At 44.3% G+C, this 20,256-nt stretch overlaps 2 protein-coding genes and 1 long non-coding RNA gene across 19 annotated transcripts in view; 2 read left to right on the top strand and 1 right to left on the bottom strand.

The window, feature by feature from the left end:
• LOC124010484 (inositol polyphosphate-4-phosphatase type I A-like) overlaps positions 1-7,828 on the bottom strand; it is a 45,429-nt gene extending 37,601 nt beyond the window's left edge. For 9 of the 17 annotated variants that reach the window (XM_046322957.1, XM_046322958.1, XM_046322963.1 and 6 more), the window contains exon 1: positions 7,675-7,827. The gene's annotated coding sequence lies outside the window, so the exon portion shown is untranslated. Of the gene's footprint in view, positions 1-7,605; positions 7,626-7,674 lie in introns of those variants that run through there. The other 8 variants (XM_046322960.1, XM_046322961.1, XM_046322949.1 and 5 more) reach the window with 2 other exon arrangements.
• Positions 7,829-12,384: 4,556 nt separating this feature from the next.
• On the top strand, positions 12,385-13,682 carry LOC124010588. Its single transcript, XR_006834478.1, has 2 exons — positions 12,385-12,555; positions 13,140-13,682. It is a non-coding gene; the product is annotated as an uncharacterized LOC124010588 (long non-coding RNA).
• Positions 13,683-15,720: 2,038 nt separating this feature from the next.
• LOC124010399 (transmembrane protein 182-like) lies at positions 15,721-18,619 on the top strand. The gene is made up of 3 exons (XM_046322802.1): positions 15,721-16,307; positions 16,450-16,683; positions 18,375-18,619. Exons 1-3 carry the CDS (start codon positions 16,022-16,024, stop codon positions 18,617-18,619), a joined length of 765 nt encoding a protein of 254 aa, XP_046178758.1. The 5' UTR covers positions 15,721-16,021.
• Positions 18,620-20,256: the final 1,637 nt, after the last annotated feature.

Below are 20,256 nucleotides of genomic sequence, written 5' to 3'. Positions count from 1 at the left end.
CTGCACCATCGAGAGCATCCTGACCAGTTGCATCACAGCCTGGTATGGCAACTGCTCGGCATCTGATCGTTCGAATGGCGTTACAGAGCCCAGTACAAAAAAAACCTTTAATCCATTTTAGAATAAGGCTGTAACGTAACAAAATGGCAAGAAAAAGTATGTGAACCCTTTGGAATTACCTGGATTTCTGCATAAACTGGTCATAAAATTTGATCTGATCTTCATCTAAGTCACAACAATAGACAAACAGTCTGCTTAATCTAATAACACAAACAATTATACATTTTTATGTCTTTATTTAACACAGTGTGAGAAATGTATGTAGGAGTATCTAGGATTTAACAACTGGTTGATCATCCTTTAGCAGCAATAAACCTCAACCAAACGTGTTCTGTAGTTGCGGATCAGACCTGCACAATGGTCAGGAGGAATTTTGGACCATTCCTCTTTACAAAACTGTTTCAGTTCAGCAATATTCTTGAGGATGTCTGGTGTGAACCACTCAAGATCATGCCACAGCATCACAATTGGGTTGAGGTCAGGACTGACTGGGCCACCCCCAGAAGGTCAGGACTCTGACTGGGCCACCCCCAGAAGGTCAGGACTCTGACTGGGCCACCCCCAGAAGGTCAGGACTCTGACTGGGCCACCCCCAGAAGGTCAGGACTCTGACTGGGCCACCCCCAGAAGGTCAGGACTCTGACTGGGCCACCCCCAGAAGATCAGGACTCTGACTGGGCCACCCCAGAAGGTCAGGACTCTGACTGGGCCACCCCAGAAGGTCAGGACTCTGACCCACCCCAGAAGGTCAGGACTCTGACTGGGCCACCCCCAGAAGATCAGGACTCAGGACCCCCTCAGGACTGACTGGGCCACCCCCAGAAGGTCAGGACTCTGACTGGGCCACCCCCAGAAGGTCAGGCCTGGGCCACCCCCAGAAGGTCAGGACTCTGACTGGGCCACCCCCAGAAGGTCAGGACTCTGACTGGGCCACCCCCAGAAGATGTATTTTCTTCTGTTCAAGCCATTCCGTTGTTGATTTACTTTGTTGTCCTGCTGCATCTCCCAACTTCTGTTGAGCTTCAATTGGCAGATAGCCTTACATTCTACAGCAAAATGGGAATTCATTTTTCTGTCGATGATAGCAAGCTGTCCAGGCCCTGAGGCAGAAAAGCAGCCCAAACCATAATGCTACCGCCACCATACTTTGCAGTTGGGATGAGGTTTTGATGTTGGTGTACTGTGCCTTTTTTCTACACACATGGTGTTGGGTGTTCCTTCCAAACAACTCAACTTCAGTTGAATCTATCCACAGAATAGCTGTGGAACATCCAGGTGCATTTTTGCGAACTTCAGACATGCAGCAATGTATTTTTGGACAGCAGCGGCTTCTGCCGTGGTGTCCTCCCATGAACATCATTCTTGTTTAGTGTTTTACCTATTGTAGACTCGTCAGAGATGTTAGCATGTTCCAGAGATTTCTGTAAGTTTTTAGCTGACTCTAGCATTCTTCTTAACCTCATTGAGCAGTCTGTGCTGTGCTCTTGTAGTCATCTTTGCAGTACGGCCACTCATAGGGACAGTAGCAACAGTGTTGAACTTTCTCCATTTATAGACAATTTGTCTTACTGTGGACTGACTGATGAACATCAAAGGCTTTTAGAGATACTTTTGTAACCCTTTCCAGCTTTATGCAAGTCAACAATTGGTTCAAGTCAGGAAATGCTTCATGTAAGTAGCAAACTCACATTTTGTGAGTTTTTTAATTTTATATTGCAGGGCAGCTCTAACCAACATCTCCAATCTCGTCTCATTGATTGGATCCCTGACTCCAATGATCTTTTGGAGAAGTCATTAGCCTAGGGGTTCACATACGTTCCCCAACCTACACAGTGAATGTTTAAATTATGCCTCAATATAGACTAGAAAAATACAATAATTGGTTTGTTATTAATTTAAGCACACTGTCTATTGTTGTGAAAGAGGAAGATCAGATCACATTTTTTGACCAATTTATGCAGAAATCCAGGTAATTCCACAGGGTTCACATACTTTTTCTTGCAACTGTATATGCAGAAAGTGTACAGCATAGTGGGTACATTTCTGCAAAAACTTAGAGCATTGAAGTGCGAGGCTCAACTCCTCCACTGTTTTGGTTCCCCTGGCTACCACACGGTTCACAGCGTGAAGCAAACCTGTGCACATTGGAAGATACGAAGTGTTCTTCAAGCCTGGTCGTGGGGACCCAGTGAGTGTAGGCTTTTGTTACTGTTCAGCGCTAACCCATCCGATTCAACCCAATGTTGGCATAGCTGAGAAGCTAGGCCTAGAATCTCACCAGTGGGAGTTAACAGACAAACACTGAACACGGCAACAAAGACGAGATAAACATTGCCACAGAGCAGCAAGGAGCTGCTTTCCTATTTAAATCAATAGATAAACCCACACTATGATAAATGCATGTTTCTGCCATTAGATTCCTCTTTCATAGGCAGTCTGAAGAGGACTCACTCATTACAGCCGACGAAGGCCGTTTAGAACAGCATGCAGAGGCCTCTGGGTATTATTTATTCCCTGTCAACCGCCCATCTGAGCGCATCACCCCAGCCAAAACCACCATAGGGGGTTAGAGTAGTGCCCAATTCTACAGACAGAGCATAAGAAGGGATGCTAAATAGTGGTCTTCGCAAAATGGCTACAGTCCAGTCAGCACATAAATCAGATACAATACATAGACAATATTTAAAATCTCCCCAAAAATCCCTACTTTTATCCAGTGAATGCTACAGGCAAGCCTGTAGATAGTAGCATTAGCATAGCAGCTAGTAAATGTAAAAGCAGCATGGTGGCGAGTGACACAGCACAGTGCAGGCATGTAGAAGGGCTAATCCATATCCGGCTGCATGCTACAGCTGTACAGACAGACTAGTACATCTCTGCTCCTAACAGCTGAGCTTGGTTCCTCGTCTATAGGGTAAGATGACAGTCTGCGTGGCGAGTGAAGGGCCCGGCTGTGGACGCAAGTCTCCTTACAGCAGAGCAGCATATAAACAAACCCACACGCAGCAGAGTCGTCATCACTGCTTACACTCTCCCCCATCTCTCTCCCTCCCACTTTCTTCATCCCTTCCTCTCGTCTCTCTGCCTGCCTCCTTTGCCCTCCCTCTCCCCGTCTGTCCCTCTCCATTTCTCTCCCTCCTTATTCCTGCAGTAGCTAAGAGAAGCAGGCTGATAAGATAATGTCTTCTCTCGCTGACACTGCTCTCCAGCAAAAATACACAGGGAGAGAGACAGGAAGGGACAGAGAGGGACAGGGAGAGAGACAGGAAGGGACAGAGAGGGACAGGGAGAGAGACAGGAAGGACAGAGAGGGACAGCGAGAGATGGGACTATGGATGCTTCGTGACAAACTGGGCTGACAGGACCCAGACAGGCGTTGTCCAGACTGGGAAGGGGAGAGGTGTCACTGTTCCTATCCTAAACCCTGCTCCAGAACCTCCTCAGTGACTTGGGAAACTTCCAGGAAGAAACTGTGAAAGAGCTGTATGCTGTAGGCCTGTCACATGTTGATTCCCAGACCAATAAATAATCAACTGTGGTGGCTGGAGAACATTTCCCTGCACTGTGTCATGTTTGCAGTCACGCTCTCCCGCTCTCCATGGGTCCCATCCTTAGTATCGTTTAGTATAGGGCCAAGCCGACTGACCAACGGCAGGTTACACTTTTCTCCACATGTGGATTTATGGTCTCCATTTAGCCTGCCATCATCAATAATTCAGTCTGTTGCATAAGAGGGAAACAGAGGTTTATGTCCCAAAAGGCACCCTATTCCCATAAAGTGTACTACTTTTGACCAGTGCATTATGGGCACTGGTCAAAAGTAGTGCACATCTTAGGGTACAGGGTGTCATTTGAGACACAGCCAGAGACAGTGGACTTGGGATAGCACCCGCCACTACTTGACTACAGACGTTTCAGAGCAGATCCCCAAAACAACAACTTTGGCTCAGGTCTAATGGATTTCAGTGTAAAACAGCAAAGACAGGCAAAGCAATGCAGCGAGGCAGAGTAGCTATTGCTGTCTGAGGCACCAGCTATCCACCAAGTAGAATAATTTACAATGTCGCTCATAAGTAAATTAATGAAAAAGGAGAGTTTAACTAGCAGACTTTTATGACAAAGGCTCTGGAGAAAAAATATACATGATTATTATAGCAAAGTAATAAGTAAGATAGCAACCATATGAAGTGTGTCAATGTGTGTGTGTGTGTTGGAGAAGAGTGTATGACGACATGAGAGTGCAGAGGAGTTGAGTGTAGTGTGTTGCAGGGTTGAGTGTGTGTTTATGTGGGAAGCTATTATTGGCTTGTAAGAGCAACAGAGTAGGCAGAGCATTCAACTGGCTGTGTGTGTGTGTGTGTGTGTGTGTGTGTGTGTGTGTGTGTGTGTGTGTGTGTGTGTGTGTGTGTCAGATTCACTGTGTTCAATACTGATATGGATCTTAAGATTGTCTTCTCTGAGCGTTTTGTTTATAGAGTGAGTGTTGTTCGTTGAGAGAGAGAGAGTGTAGGATGAATCAACAGGCTCCTGGTTGCCCTCTGAGCCCAGTGGGAGAAAAATCCCATCGCTGAGTCACAGCACTCCCCCATACATAGTTACATACAGTACATACACAGTGATCTCAGAGTCTGTATGCGCGCAAGAGGTAGCTAGCTACTATATAGAATTGCAAAACTACAGTGCCCAACTTAGTACAATGTAGTACTGTAGTTGTTTACAAATCACTGTAGAATCTTGTGAGTAATAGCCTAGTCAAGCCAACTGGGAGAAGTCTCACAAACGGTTCCTGGTCTTTCCAGATGCCTGGTCGTAACTCGTAAGCTTCCTCTCAATCAATAAGCATGTCCCCTCCCCTTGACCTTGGCTCTGATGGCTCCTACCAGGAAACCACTGACTGAGTCTGCCTTTACGACCTCACGCCACTCTAGTCTTCACTACAAATCAGATAGGGATTTGTAGTAGTCATCAATTCAGATAACCACTCAAGCCATGGACTTTCCCAACCCTCTAATGATTGTCCATCTCATGACTGGTGTCTTTTTTTTCTTTCTTTAAAGCTCTTTGAGAATCAGTATGGAATAAATAGCGCTACAAATGTTGAACGAATTATTAGTAAATCATGCTAATGTGATTATGTACGCAAACTAGCACACAGCAAAGGCAGCTAAGGGCCATCACCTCTGGCCATGCACTGAAGTAGGTCTCTCAAACTGATGTCATTTTTCACTTGGTCATGTTCTTGTTCATCAGTTGTTCTTATCATATCGCCACTAACACATTATCTCCACTTTGGTCCATGTGAGACAGAGCTGATCCAGCAGTACAAAGGCTGTGTCCAAAACGACACCCTATTCCCTAGTGAACCGAAATGCACCCTATTCCCTATATAGTGTACTATGGGCTCTGGTCAAGAGTTGTGCAAAATATACTAGGGTATATGGTGCCAATTTGAATGTAGACAAACAGTTGAGTGCTGTGATGGGACAGACACACTGGGTTCTCAGCACAGGAGGCTACTGATAGGAGGACGGCTCATAATAATGGCTGGAATGGAGTACATGGAGTGGTATCAAACACATGGCAACCATTCACGTGATGAATTTGATACCCTTCCATTGATCATGTTCCAGCCATTACTATGAGCCCATCTTCCCCAATTAAGGTGCCACCAGCCTCCTGGTATTCTCAGGGATTTCAACAAGCTGTGTGATAAGAGCCTGTGTAGGTAGGCCTGTTGCGGAGTCCCATTGAGACCGAGGTCTCTTTTACAAGAGAGACATGTATGTATATACACAATTTACACTCTCAGATCCAGGTCAGAGAAAACACTGCTGAGGATGAATGGTGATAAATCACATTGATGAGGTTTCACCGGTTCATAACGAACTCTTCAGGACACTCACTGTCCACTTCCGCCTGTGTCACAGCGGGATGATTTAGAATACAATAACTGTGTTGATACTGATAACTCACACACACACACACACACACACACACACACACACACACACACACACACACACACACACATAAAATAAATTCAATAGTAATCTTACCAGAAAACAGAGTTAGAAGAAAACAGAGTTCCAGTTAAAGCGGTGGTAGAAGAGAGTGTTCAATAATGCACCCATCTGGTCTGTATAGCTGACACATGGCACCATTTGTTTTCATTTTAGAAATGTGGAACTAACCGAGGCTCGTAGGAAAGGGCTGTCAACCGCACCACCACTCTGCCAACAGGCTTATATAACCCACCACTTCCACTTTCAGTAACTAGAACCCCCTTGACTCCACCATTCAAGATCAGCCAACACAAAACACAGTCATCATAGATTTGAACGTACAATGCTGCCCTGGCAATGCCAAGAACCCGTCATGTTGACAATGAATGTTAGCTGAGAGAATTTCATGGTAATAGAGTATTTAATAAAATACTAGAATATGGTTGATCATGGACCAAGAGTGTTTAAGTGGATGAACAAAGAGACAGGCACTCAGTGGGCTACGGATATAATTTCACAGCCTGACAGCAGATGCACACATAGGATGCCTAGGGACGAATACATAGGATGCCTAGGGACGAATACATAGGATGCCTAGGGACAAATACATAGGATGCCTAGGGACAAATACATAGGATGCCTAGGGACGAACACATAGGATGCCTAGGGACGAACACATAGGATGCCTAGGGACGAACACATAGGATACATAGGATGCCTAGGATGGGACAAATACATAGGATGCCTAGAATACATAGGATGCCAAATACATAGGATGCCTAGGGACAAATACATAGGATGCCTAGGGATAGGATGCCTAGGGACGAATACATAGGATGCCTAGGGACGAATACATAGGATGCCTAGGGACGAATACATAACACATAGGATGCCTAGGGGACGAATACATAGGAAGGGACATAGGATGCCTAGGGACGAATACATAGGATGCCTAGGGACGAATACATAGGATGCCTAGGGACGAATACATAGGATGCCTAGGGACGAATACATAGGATGCCTAGGGGGATGCCTAGGGAATACATAGGATGCCCATAGGATGGACGAATACATAGGATGCCTAGGGACATAGGAATACATAGGATGCCTAGGGACGAATACATAGGATGCCTAGGGACGAATACATAGGATGCCTAGGGACGAATACATAGGATGCCTAGGGACGAATACATAGGATGCCTAGGGACGAATACATAGGATGCCTAGGGACGAATACATAGGATGCCTAGGAACGAATACATAAGATGCCTAGGAACGAATACAATGTCCATCGACATTAAAAGAACCTGCTCGCTCCTCTCTTCCCATATGAGAACATTGCGTGAAAATAAGACGACTAGCCTAAGTTGCAGGTGGTGTTCATACCTAAACGTATCACAGGCAATAACTAGCTTAGACCACAATAAATAAAAAGCATACGGGTGATAACTGACTATACAGAGAAGAATACAACTTTGAAGTTGAAGCTTTTTTTCGCAAGGAGGTGTAAACCATTAATGAGCTAATTAGCTATTATGCTAACCTTCTCATGGCGACTTTTCCTGCCTCTCCAGCTAACCAGATAACTGCATTTCAAGATGAAGACACAAACCTTTCTACGACGTTTGATGACAATTAATTTGGTGGGAAAGAGACAGCCGTTGGTGTTGACGCTCGCTTGTTACATTTGTTTCCAGCCTGTCTGCACTCCGCAGTGTGATCTCGCCTCACCGCTACATTGTATCATGTGACGTTGCCACTTCATCAAAGGAACCTCCCCTTACTTGAGTCTGAGGCACATTCAGAAGGACACAACTTTATTGAAGACAAAATCTATTTTCAGTAAATCATGATAGGCTACATCTTTGTACAGTGTCCTGGGAAAAATCGAATTCGATTTTGGAATGACCAATAAAAGGCATGATGAAGAACTATATTTAGATTCAAAACAGAAGTCAATGACATTGGAAAAATCAGGCTACAGAATATAATCAAGATATGAGTCTGTGCTTTGATTGAACTGATACAAATACACCGTTAAATGGCATATATTATTATTATAATTATCATTATTATTATAAAAGTGATCTGTTTCAAATAAAAATGGCTTCACTCTTGTGGTTGAGGGATGCTGTACAGTAGCTCAGTCAGGCCTGTGATGAATCCTGGCTAAATCCTGTAGGAAGGCTAAATCCTTTTTTAAAGTCTATCTTTGCGACATCTTGGCTCCAGTAAGGCATGGTCCAGCATTATGTTCCTGCCCTGCATAGACAGTCATTATTACAGCAATTTCAAATGTTATCATATGTCATTTTCTGAGCATATCACAGGTTATTACCATTACAAACTGGGTGGTTTTAGCCCTGAATGCTGATTGGCTGAAAGCCTTGGTATATCACGGTATGACAAAACATTTATTTTCACTTCTCTAATTACATTGTTAACCAGTTTATAATAGCAATAAGGAACCTCGCGGGTTTGTGATATATTGCCAATATACCAGTATACTCCACTTTGTGTCCGTGCATAAGAACAGCCCTTAGCTGTGGTATATTGGACATATATCACACCCCCTCGGGCCTTATTTATCCAGTATGCGTTCTTCTTCTTCAGTTCACAGTTAGATTAAGCTGTACTACCATCATGTGGCCACAATTTGCAGTCGCAGCTTTCACATTTGTGTGGTCTCTATTCTCTTAAAAGAAATGTCCTATCTAGAGCAGTGTTTCCCAACACTGGTCCTCAAGTACCCCCAACAGTACACATTTTTATTGTAGCCCTGGAGCAGCACACCTCATTCAACTCATTGAGGGCTTGATGATTAGTTGACCTGCTTCAACGAGGGTCTTCGTGGTGGGCATCGGCGGACTGGCCGTCGGCTTCCTGTTTTGCTTTGTGGCTGCGTTCACTATGCGCTTTACGGCTAACGTCCTCAAGATCAAACCGCTCTTTGTCTTCATGTACACTACCTGGTGGCTGAGCTGTTCTCCATATCCAGGTAAAGCTCCGCCTTATCTCAGCTCACTGGTCACGATGGCAACACCCATCCGTAGCAAGCGCCCCAGCAGGTGTATCTCATTGATCATCCCTAAAGCCAACACCTCATTCGGCCGCCTTTCGTTCCAGTACTCTGCTGCCTGTGACTGGAACGAATTGCAAAAATCGCTGAAGTTGGAGACTTTTATCTCCCTCACCAACTTCAAACATCAGCTATCTGAGCAGCTAACCGATCGCTGCAGCTGTACATAATCTATTGGTAAATAGCCCACCCATTTTCACCTACCTCATCCCCACAGTTTTTATTTATTTACTTTTCTGCTCTTTTGCACACCAATATCTCTACCTGTACATGATCATATGATCATTTATCACTCCAGTGTTAATCTGCAATATTGTAATTATTCGCCTACCTCCTCATGCCTTTTGCACACATAGTATATAGACTCCCCTTTTTTTCTCTACTGTGTTATTGACCTGTTAATTGTTTACTCCATGTGTAACTCTGTGTTGTCTGTTCACACTGCTATTCTTTATCTTGGCCAGGTTGCAGTTGCAAATGAGAACCTGTTCTCAACTAGCCTACCTGGTTAAATAAAGGTGAAAAAAAAAATCTTCAGCATCATGGTGGGAGTGTGTTAACACACACATATACACTGAGTGTACAAAACATTATGAACACCTGTCTCTTTCCATGACATAGACTGACCAGGTCAATCCAGGTGAACGCAATGAGACCTTGTTGATGTCACTTGTTAATGTGTGTGTGTGTGTGCTCATATACTCTACACACAGCTCCACTCCTTCTTCTGTGTTCTCGCTGTATTCCAGGTGTGCGAGTCTTGACTCAAATCGTTAACCCTTTCCGTACCGTTCCCTTCAACATGGCCTGCGATGGGCCATCTGTTTTGCCATAGTGTTTAACTTACCAGACAGCATCCAGCAAAATAATTGATTTGTTACTGCATCCATCGCCACCATCATATTAACTGTCTTCGTCCAGGTATGGAATTTGATCATGGCAGACCGTGCATATATAATGCTAGTCCATTCAGAACACTGCGGTGCACAAAAACAAGTTGATGCAAATATGATATGAAGAGGATTTCAGTTGTGTGACTTCTGACCTTTCACACAGGATATCGGCTACTGGCCCTTGATGGAATTAGTGCACATTCTAATGACCAATCGCAACATAAACACCATTAATGTCAAGGTTCACATCAGGGAAGGTAGAGTGCTAGCTAGCTGGATAACCATCAATCATTTTGTTTAGATAGTTAATCCAAGGCGTTGTTGTCTTCTACCCTTCCATGCCCATTCAGACTGGGACCGCTGAGGTCAAGTATCTTATGTGTCTCTGAGTTCTAGTTCTAGTGTCTTATGTCTGTCTGAGTTCTAGTCCTTGTACCTTATGTCTCTCTGAAATGTATTTCCTGTACCTTATATCTATCTTAGGTCTAGTATGTCTCTCTAAATTCCAGTTCTAGTATTTTATGTCTCTCTGAGGTCTAGTTTTAGTTTCTTATGTCTCTCTGAGTTCTTTTTCCAGTGTCTTATGCCTCTCTGAGGTCTAGAATATTATGTATCTCTGAGGTCTAAGTATCTTAAGTCTCTATACATTCCAGTTCTTGTATCTTGTGTCTTTCTGAGGACCCATTATCTTATGTCTGTCTGAGTTCTAGTTCTAGTATCTTATGATTCTCTGACTCTGATCCTCCTCTCCACCCTCTCCGAGTTGGGCATCTCCGGCGCGGCCCACGCTTGGATTGCGTCCTACCTGACAGGTCGCTCCTACCAGGTGGCGTGGCGAGAATCTGTCTCCTCACCACGCGCTCTCACCACTGGTGTCCCCCAGGGCTCTGTTCTTGGCCCTCTCCTATTCTCGCTATACACCAAGTCACTTGGCTCTGTCATAACCTCACATGGTCTCTCTTATCATTGCTATGCAGACGACACACAATTAATCTTCTCCTTTCCCCCTTCTGATGACCAGGTGGCGAATCGCATCTCTGCATGTCTGGCAGACATATCAGTGTGGATGACGGATCACCACCTCAAGCTGAACCTCGGCAAGACGGAGCTGCTCTTCCTCCCGGGGAAGGACTGCCCGTTCCATGATCTCGCCATCACGGTTGACAACTCCATTGTGTCCTCCTCCCAGAGCGCCAAGAACCTTGGCATGATCCTGGACAACACCCTGTCGTTCTCAACTAACATCAAGGCGGTGGCCCGTTCCTGTAGGTTCATGCTCTACAACATCCGCAGAGTACGACCCTGCCTCACACAGGAAGCGGCGCAGGTCCTAATCCAGGCACTTGTCATCTCCCGTCTGGATTACTGCAACTCGCTGTTGGCTGGGCTCCCTGCCTGTGCCATTAAACCCCTTCAACTCATCCAGAACGCCGCAGCCCATCTGGTGTTCAACCTTCCCAAGTTCTCTCACGTCACCCCGCTCCTCCGTTCTCTCCACTGGCTTCCAGTTGAAGCTCGCATCCGCTACAAGACCATGGTGCTTGCCTACGGAGCTGTGAGGGGAACGGCACCTCAGTACCTCCAGGCTCTGATCAGGCCCTACACCCAAACAAGGGCACTGCGTTCATCCACCTCTGGCCTGCTCGCCTCCCTACCACTGAGGAAGTACAGCTCCCGCTCAGCCCAGTCAAAACTGTTCGCTGCCCTGGCCCCCCAATGGTGGAACAAACTCCCTCACGACGCCAGGACAGCGGAGTCAATCACCACCTTCCGGAGACACCTGAAACCCCACCTCTTTAAGGAATACCTAGGATAGGTTAAGTAATCCCTCTCACCCCACCCCCCCTAAGTTTTAGATGCACTATTGTAAGTGACTGTCCCACTGGATGTCATAAGGTGAATGCACCAATTTGTAAGTCGCTCTGGATAAGAGCGTCTGCTAAATGACTTAAATGTAAATGTTAAATGTTCTAGTTCTAGTATCTTATGTCTTTCTGAGGTCTAGTATCTTATGTCTCTCTGAGGTCCAGTATGTCTCTCTATATTCCAGTTCTAGTATCTTATGTCTCTCTGACTTCTATTTCTAGTATCTTATGTCTCTCTGATGTCTAGTTCTAGTTTCTTATTTCTCTCTGACTTCTAGTACTAGTATCTTATGTCTTTCTGAGGTATAGTATCTTATCTCTCTGAGTTCTAGTATCTTATGTCTCTTATGTCTCAGTTCCAGTTGTTGTATCTTATGCCTGTCTGAGTTCTAGTTCTAGTATCTTATGATTCTCTGCTGCGCTGCCTTGCCTCATATCGCTGCCTCTCAGCTTTAACTGCCTCCAGCTCCTTTTTCGGGCGGCAATATTCCCGTCTGTCTCCAGGGTCCCTTTCCGTCCAATATCTCCTCCCATGTCCAGGAGTCCTGAACCCTCTGCTTCTCCATACCACGCTGCTTGGTCTGTTGGTGGTGGGTAGTTCTGTTAAGGGTGTCGTCGTCTGAAGAGGAGGAATAATCGGACCAAAGCGCAGCGTGGTACGTATTCATGCTTTTTATTTAAACTGAACACTAATAACAAAATAACAAAGAGAATGAACTAAACCGAAACAGTCCTGTAAGGTGCAGAAAACACTAAACAGAAAATAACTACCCACAAAGCATAGGTGGGGAAAAGCTACCTAAGTATGGTTTCCAATCAGAGACGGCGATCGTCAGCTGTCCCTGATTGAGAACCATACTCAGCCAAAACAAAGAAATACAAAACATAGAAAAAAGGAACATAGAATGCCCACCCAAATCACACCCTGACCAAACCAAAATAGAGACAGAGAGATTTTTATAAGGTCAGGGCGTTGACAGTTGGTAGTTATGGAAAATATGGTCAAATCCATAACATCTGATCAATAAACATAATAATAATAATTATGAAATAGATAAAACAGATCCTAATCTAACATTTTCAGGTAGTGAGAGTGACCCGTCTGGACTCTTCTATAACATGCCATTTGCTTCCAAAATACAGATTTGCTAAAACAAAGTGCACTTTTTCCTTTATGATCAACAATTTATAGAAGGAATGAGGATGTTTATTGATAAATAAATATTTCTCTCTCTGTCAGAATGTGGCCAAGTCCTCTCTACTCTCCAGAGAACAGTCCCCGCCCCTGGGGTGGACTATATCGATGAGCAGGGTGGGCCTGGAGGTCGGCGTCTGGGGTAGGGTCGTCAGTTCACCAGAGCCAGTAAAGCTCCAGACCCTGCCTCACTGAGAAGGATGACCCTGGTCTCAGGGACCAGGAGCCTGGTTAAGAGGTTGTGGATACTCCTCCTCTGCTTCCACGTCCCAGGCTAGGTCCCAGAGCATCAGGACACCACAAGGGCAGCGACACAGAACCCCCTCCTAAGGCAGGCTTCCAGGGGCTCTCACAGTCCACCCACCCCGTGAGAACCAAAGAACCGGATGAGGAAGACTGGGGCAATGTGGGCCAGGAGAAGGAAGAGCAGGCCAGGCAGGGTGTTGCAGTGTAGACATATCATGTTATAGTGCAGGAGGAACATGCTCTCTGAACAGATCAGGCACCGTAGTGAGTCAGAAACTATGAACCTCTATGACAGTCTAACATCCTCTCATTTATAAAACCACATTAAAACATCTCTAAATATCTTTGTATTAATATTTGTTTTTTTTTGTCTAATGGGTATGTTAATATGAACAAATATTGGATATTTAAGATATACAGAGCCTTCAGAAAGTATTCACACCCCTTGACTTTTTCCACATTTAGTTGTTTTTGTTGCCTGAATTTAAAATGGATTATATTGAGATTTTGTGTCACTGTAATAACCAATATTGTCAAAGTGGAATTAGGTTGCATGTACTCACTAATAGTGTTTAACATGAATGACTACCTCATCTCTGTACCCCACATATACAATGATCTGTAAGGTCACTCAGTTGAGCAGTGAATTTCAAACACAGACGTCTCGCAAAGAAGGGCACCTTTTGGTAGATAAAACATTTTAAAAGCAGTCATTGAATATCAAATCCAATTTTATTTGTCACTTGTACTGAATACAACAGGTGTAGAACTTACCGTGAAATGCTTACTTACAAGTCCCTGGGGAAGTTATTAATTACACTTTGAATGGTATAGCAATACAACCAGTCATTACAAAGATACAGGAGTCCTTCTTAACTCAGTTGCCGGAGAGGAAGGAAACCGCTCAGAAGCCAATGGTGACTTTAAAACAGTTACAGAGTTTAATGGCTGTCATTACAAAGATCCAGGAGTCCTTCTTAACTCAGTTGCCGGAGAGGAAGGAAACCGCTCAGAAGCCAATGGTGACTTTAAAACAGTTACAGAGTTTAATGGCTGTCATTACAAAGATCCAGGAGTCCTTCTTAACTCAATTGCCGGAGAGGAAGGAAACCGCTCAGAAGCCAATGGTGACTTTAAAACAGTTACAGAGTTTAATGGCTGTCATTACAAAGATCCAGGAGTCTTTCCTACCTCAGTTGCCAGAGACGAAGGAAACCGCTCAGAGGCCAATGGTGACTTTAAAACAGTTACAGAGTTTAATGGCTGTGATAGGATACAACTGAGGATGGATCAACAACATTGTAGTTACTCCACAATACTAAACTAAATGACAGAGTGAAAAGAAGGAAGCCTGTGTGTGCTGCTTTCCAACAGACACTGGGAGACAAATTCACCTTTCATCAGGACAATAACCTTAATAATATATAAACACAAAGCCAAATATACACTGGAGTTGCTTACCAAGATGACATTGAATGTTCCTGAGAGGCCTATATACAGTTTTGACTTAAATCGTCTTGAAAATCTATGACATGACTTGCTAATGAATCTGTAGCAATAATCAACAACCAACTTGACAGAGCTTGAATACTTTCAAAAGACAAAATATTGTACAATCCAGGTTTGCAAAGCTCTTAGATTCTTAACCTGAAAGAAAGCTGTAATCCCTGCCAAAGGTGATTCTATCATGTATTGACTCAGGAGTGTGAATACTTATGGAAATTAGATATTTCTGTAATACATTTTCAATACATTTAAAATCATTTCTAAAAATATGTTACTTTGTTTGTGAGAAAAAAATATCTATATAATCAATTTTGAATTCAGGCTGTAACACAACAAAATGTGTAATAAATCAAGGGAGTGTGAATACTTCCCGAAGGCTGTTTTTCCTGTTTTGAAAAATAAACGCTTTATTAGACATCTGTTCATTTTGTTGAATTTTGGGGACAAAAGCAGTGGCTGCAAACACTCAGATAGAGGATTCCATCAGAGGTCTGAATACCAGACGGTACACTACAACACACAAACTTCTATTTTTATGTGTGTAAAAACATTGCAACAGTATCCCTGGAAGTGTCCCACGCATGACGACAGTGATTCTTTTTATACCTCTCTCACACACACACACACACACACACACACACACACACACACACACACACACACACACACACACACACACACACACACACACACACACACACACACACACACACACACACTCACAGGTCTCTCCACAACATCTGATTGGTGAGTGGGAGTTGCTGGGAATAGATGAGGCATAAATAACCAGCTCCTGCTTAGAAGCCTCCATGTCAAACACGATACTTCTTATTGGATGGTCATCGGACGGTTATATTTGCTCTTCCCTGGACACACCCCTATGACAAAGTATTTGAGGATTTACTAATGGAAATCAAGGCGGATAGGTCTTCTACAATACGTAGGATAGTATCTGGCTCCTTCCCTGTCCTGCTATTGGTGGGGACGAAGCCGATAGACAAATCGACATACTGGAGGACAGACAAACATCCAAACAGAGAAACAGTGACGCATAAAGGCAGACGGACATACGGACAGACCGAACCACCCAACACACCGCTAGACTGATAAATGATAGACTGACAAATCTTCACAATTGACTGACCGACTGAAGACAGATAGGCCTCACTAGTGTCATGTCTCCTGCTGAGAGGCTGAGTGTGCTCCTCTTCCTAGCTGGGTTCTTCGGGGGCTTGGGGGCCCTGTCCCTGATGCTCTCCTTTGGGACAGACTACTGGCTGCTGGCCTTGGAGTCCTGTGGCCCTGGGGAGGCATCAGAGACCTGGGAGGCTGGGGCCCTCAGACCTGGGGAGGGGGAGATGGAGGATCAGGACACTGTGACATTCTTCCACCAGGGCTTCTTCTGGAGGTGCTCTTTCAGTGGGAGGAGACAGGAGAACATGATGTGGCACTTCTGGATCAGTAAGTAGGAGAGTTCTTTTCACCTATTTATGAAATAGAAACACTGTAGCAGACAATATATTCATTGATGAATGACAAGGATGACCTGAACTGTAATATAATGAACAAACAAAAAAATACAACATACATTTTTTTTTCAAAGCCAATCAACCACACCAAAAGGTCTGTGTGCCTACCTACCTCTTCCCATTTTATGCTTCTGAGCAAAGCACGGATTACCAGGCACTTGACACTGCAGTCTACAGGGCCTTCTGGAGCATCTTCCTTCTAGTGGGCGTGGTCACTCTTATGATTGGTGGGTTTGTCATCATCTGTGCCTCTCCATTGGCCAGCCACAGGCTCTACAAAGTAGGCGGGGCACTCTTGCTCACTGGAGGTGAGTTATCGGTTGTGTTCCTCTGCTCAGACATTGCTGACGCATGCCAAATCTTACAATGCCTGGATAGGTACTTTTACATATCAGCTAACCACATCATATGTTATAGAAATCTGGTGGCAGAAGGCATAGTCGATGATGTAGCGCGCAACCATTGGTTGATGCATGCATTGTCTGATCAGAGCAGGGGAACACGATCATCATGAGTTACTAGCTATGGTTGGGTCCATTCAACTTTACATGAAGCTCAAAGTTCAATTTGGAGCAGTGGCGATTTTACCATCTATTTTTACATGAATTACACTATAACAGTGACAAACATTGCCCACACAGGGTGCCTACATAAAGTTGTCCAAACAGCAGAGTCCCAACAGCAGTCCCAAGACTTTACCACTGCTACACCTGGCTATCAGCTGAGCCTTGTCTGGCAGCGAAACAGTTCATTCAGACGCATTTACTTTCTTTCAAAAAACCATAGCTGATATGGCTGACTTGTTTTAACAAAAGCGGTTTCTACTGACAATTGAGATGTACAAACTATGGCATAACGGGATATGAGGCAATCCGTAATTTCGACGAAGACATGAATGCGCGAGCTAGGACGGACGTAGTCAAATGCACAACAGAATTCAAAACATGGGTCATTTTTACAGTATTCTCCCTGTACACCAAGTCGAAAATGATAGGATAAATCTAAGGGGCATACATTCAGACAATGAAAGCTCTTTTAAAACTCAATGATAACATTTCTCTAAAACATACATATCCTTTTCAGCTTGGAAAAGAGACCCTTAAACCCAGACTTGGGACCATACAGCCACTCCACTGAATAGCAGGCTAGTGGTTGCTTTGCAATGCTTGCACTTAGCCACTGATTCCTTCCAAACCACTCATTGTTGAATTTGCAATTTCCAACTTGTTGTGTAATGTCCAATGGCCGATGAGCACCGGTACATTTTATCTATCATTTCTCTTCATTATTTCTCTTCATATGACAACGATTTAAAAACATGTGCCAGTAGATTTCTGACATGATTCATGATGATGACTGCTAGCTTGATAGCCAAGATCTTGAAAGTATGATGTTGACATGATCAGTCCAATCAAAGCTGCTGTAGATATAACGTGATTTGACGTCATTTTATCTGTGGCCAATGACCTTGATCCTTCTTGGATGGGCACTTCTAATTTAACTCTACGGCAGCACCCAAGGGGCTTAAATTTTTTAGCTCTGCCCTTAGATTTGCCGGTGACGTAGTGTCCCCACGAGTGACAGAACACTGAGCCAATCACAACACAACTAGAGAACATTACCAACCCATACACTCCATATTTTCCGCTGGTTGCCCCACCACCACAGAAAGCACTGAGTTAGGCTGAAACACCTGCATTTTGGAGCTGCCTTACTCAAGAAAGCAAAAAAATGGACCAAGTTTGTATGCAGCTTAATTAACATTATTATATATATATTTTTAAATTGTTTGCAAACTGATATGTGACACGTATTAATGCAAAAATAACACGTCAAACAGGCAACCCCACCTGCCCTGAATGACGGGCTGCCACTAACCAGGAGACACATTTATGTTCTATTAACTTGTATTGAATGTTTCCCTCTTCCTCCCCCTCTCCCTCTTCCTCCCCCTCTCCCTCTCCTCTCTCCCTCTCCTCTCTCCCTCTCCTCTCTCCAGGTCTATGTCTCCTGGGTGTAATAATGATGTACGTAGTCTGGACCCAGGTACTGGACACTCTGGAGGACTACGCTGCCCAGCAACAACACTCCTCCCAGTGTCCAACAGTCTACCACCTCAGCGTCCAATACGGCCTCTCCTTCCTGTTTGCTCCCGTCTCCGTCTTCTTCTTCCTGCTGGCAGCACTGCTCTTCATCCTGATTGGACGAACAGTGCGGAGGTGCCATCACAAAGTGCCAACGTAGTGACTGAGGGGGAAACAGCCAGAGAGGAAGTGGGGAATGAACAGTGACTCCAGTGCCATAAAGGCCCAGACCTCCATGTTCAGTCTATAACAAGAGCCAGTAGTGACTGACACCATGGTCAAGTCTTTGGCTCTCACAGAGTAATACAGATGGACCATATTAAATACATTTGGAATAATCAACTGTGATTAGCTTTGAATAAAAAGGCTACAGTCTCATTGGGAGTTGTGACTACATTTAATTCCACTGATAATTTGCAACCAGTTCTGGACTCTATCAGACAGTCCAGTCATGGAGGGTAATGAATTAGATTGTCATTATCTATTGGGATAATCATGACGGACGGGACAGCGGGTTCCTAATCAACTGCAACACATCTGAATGGAAATGCAGCTGGGTTCCACGACCACCACTAGAGAGCAGTGCTGCTTTAACAGTAGTAAAGTAGGAAAAATACAACACCGTTTACAGTATTCCTAACCCAAATACTTCAAGCCATCTCAGAGAGCTTCTATAGTTTCGATGGGAACAGACGTATCCCAGCCAACGTGAAGTTGCATCATTCATATTTCATTACAGCAGAGAGATTAAAAAGTTGAAAGAGGAAATGGTGAGATAATTTATTCAATTGCCTTTTTTTTGGACCAAACAAAAGATAATATATGTTCAGTTTTTTTCCGTCTTCTGTACAGAAGGTTAACTCCATATTAAAGTAACTGATACAGAAAGCCCACCATCACACCTTAGTAATTGGAAAAGGCAAACATTATGAGTTCTCTCTCAGTGGCGAGGGCCTGAGTCAGTAAGACAGCGATGAGATGAGGCTGACTGGGGGAGGAAAGGAGGGGAGGAGAAGAGGTGAAGTGTCTCATCAGTGTGTTTTTCTTTTCTTTTAATGTCTTTGCTCCTCTTCCTAGTCTGAGCTGTGAACAAGGTGAGCGTAATTACACTAGGAGCTTGTCACATTCACTTCTGTGGCCTCACACCGCCTGAAACATCTCTGGCACTAGCACCCACCCCCTACCTACACCCCCCCATCACCACCCGCCTGCGTTAAACCCACCCCCTACCTACACCGTTTTAAAAGGGAGAGATTTTAATGATAGCCTGATTCAGTCATCTCTTGCTTTCAATCTTGTATTTTTTAGAAAAAGAGATTCTGTTGGCAGATTCATTTCCAGTATGTGCCCCCCCCCTCCCCAATCCAACATCCTCCAGATTTAGTGTTATGTGTCACTGTCACCCCAGCGTTGCTCACACACTGTTGTTGATCCCCCTCGTCACCTGGGTCTCTGTCCCTGAGAAATGAGACTGTCCACAACAATTACTACAAGAGCAATAAGGTCTCTCTCTTGTTCTCTCTCTCTCTCTCTCTCTCTCTCTCTCTCTCTCTCTCTCTTTCTCTCTCTCTCGTCTTGCTCTCTCTCTCTCTCTCTCTCTCTCTCTCTCTCTCTCTCTCTCTCTCTCTCTCTCTCTCTCCCCCTCCCATTCAAAATGAAAAAAGGTGGATCAAATGTCACGTGACAGAATACAAAAATTACAGATGACAAAAAGTTAAATCTATTTTCTACAAATACTCCTTAGCTCTTTGGTTGGCACTGTACAATCAGCAAATCAGTACTTGCATGATTTGCTTT

The sequence above is a fragment of the Oncorhynchus gorbuscha genome, linkage group LG23 (assembly GCF_021184085.1).
Source record: "Oncorhynchus gorbuscha isolate QuinsamMale2020 ecotype Even-year linkage group LG23, OgorEven_v1.0, whole genome shotgun sequence".
Taxonomy (NCBI): Eukaryota; Metazoa; Chordata; class Actinopteri; order Salmoniformes; family Salmonidae; genus Oncorhynchus; species Oncorhynchus gorbuscha.
Note: the sequence above shows the minus strand (reverse complement) of the source record. Positions and strands in the feature narration are given on the sequence as shown.

What these genes read in the sequence shown, in the direction of transcription:
- LOC124010399 (XM_046322802.1), top strand. Translation starts at nt 16,022, where the DNA reads ATGTCTCCTGCTGAGAGGCTGAGTGTGCTCCTCTTCCTAGCTGGGTTC. An exon ending in GATGTGGCACTTCTGGATCA is followed by an intron (nt 16,308 to 16,449) that starts GTAAGTAGGAGA and finishes TTTTTTTCAAAG; the next exon opens with CCAATCAACCACACCAAAAG. An exon ending in GGCACTCTTGCTCACTGGAG is followed by an intron (nt 16,684 to 18,374) that starts GTGAGTTATCGG and finishes TCCTCTCTCCAG; the next exon opens with GTCTATGTCTCCTGGGTGTA.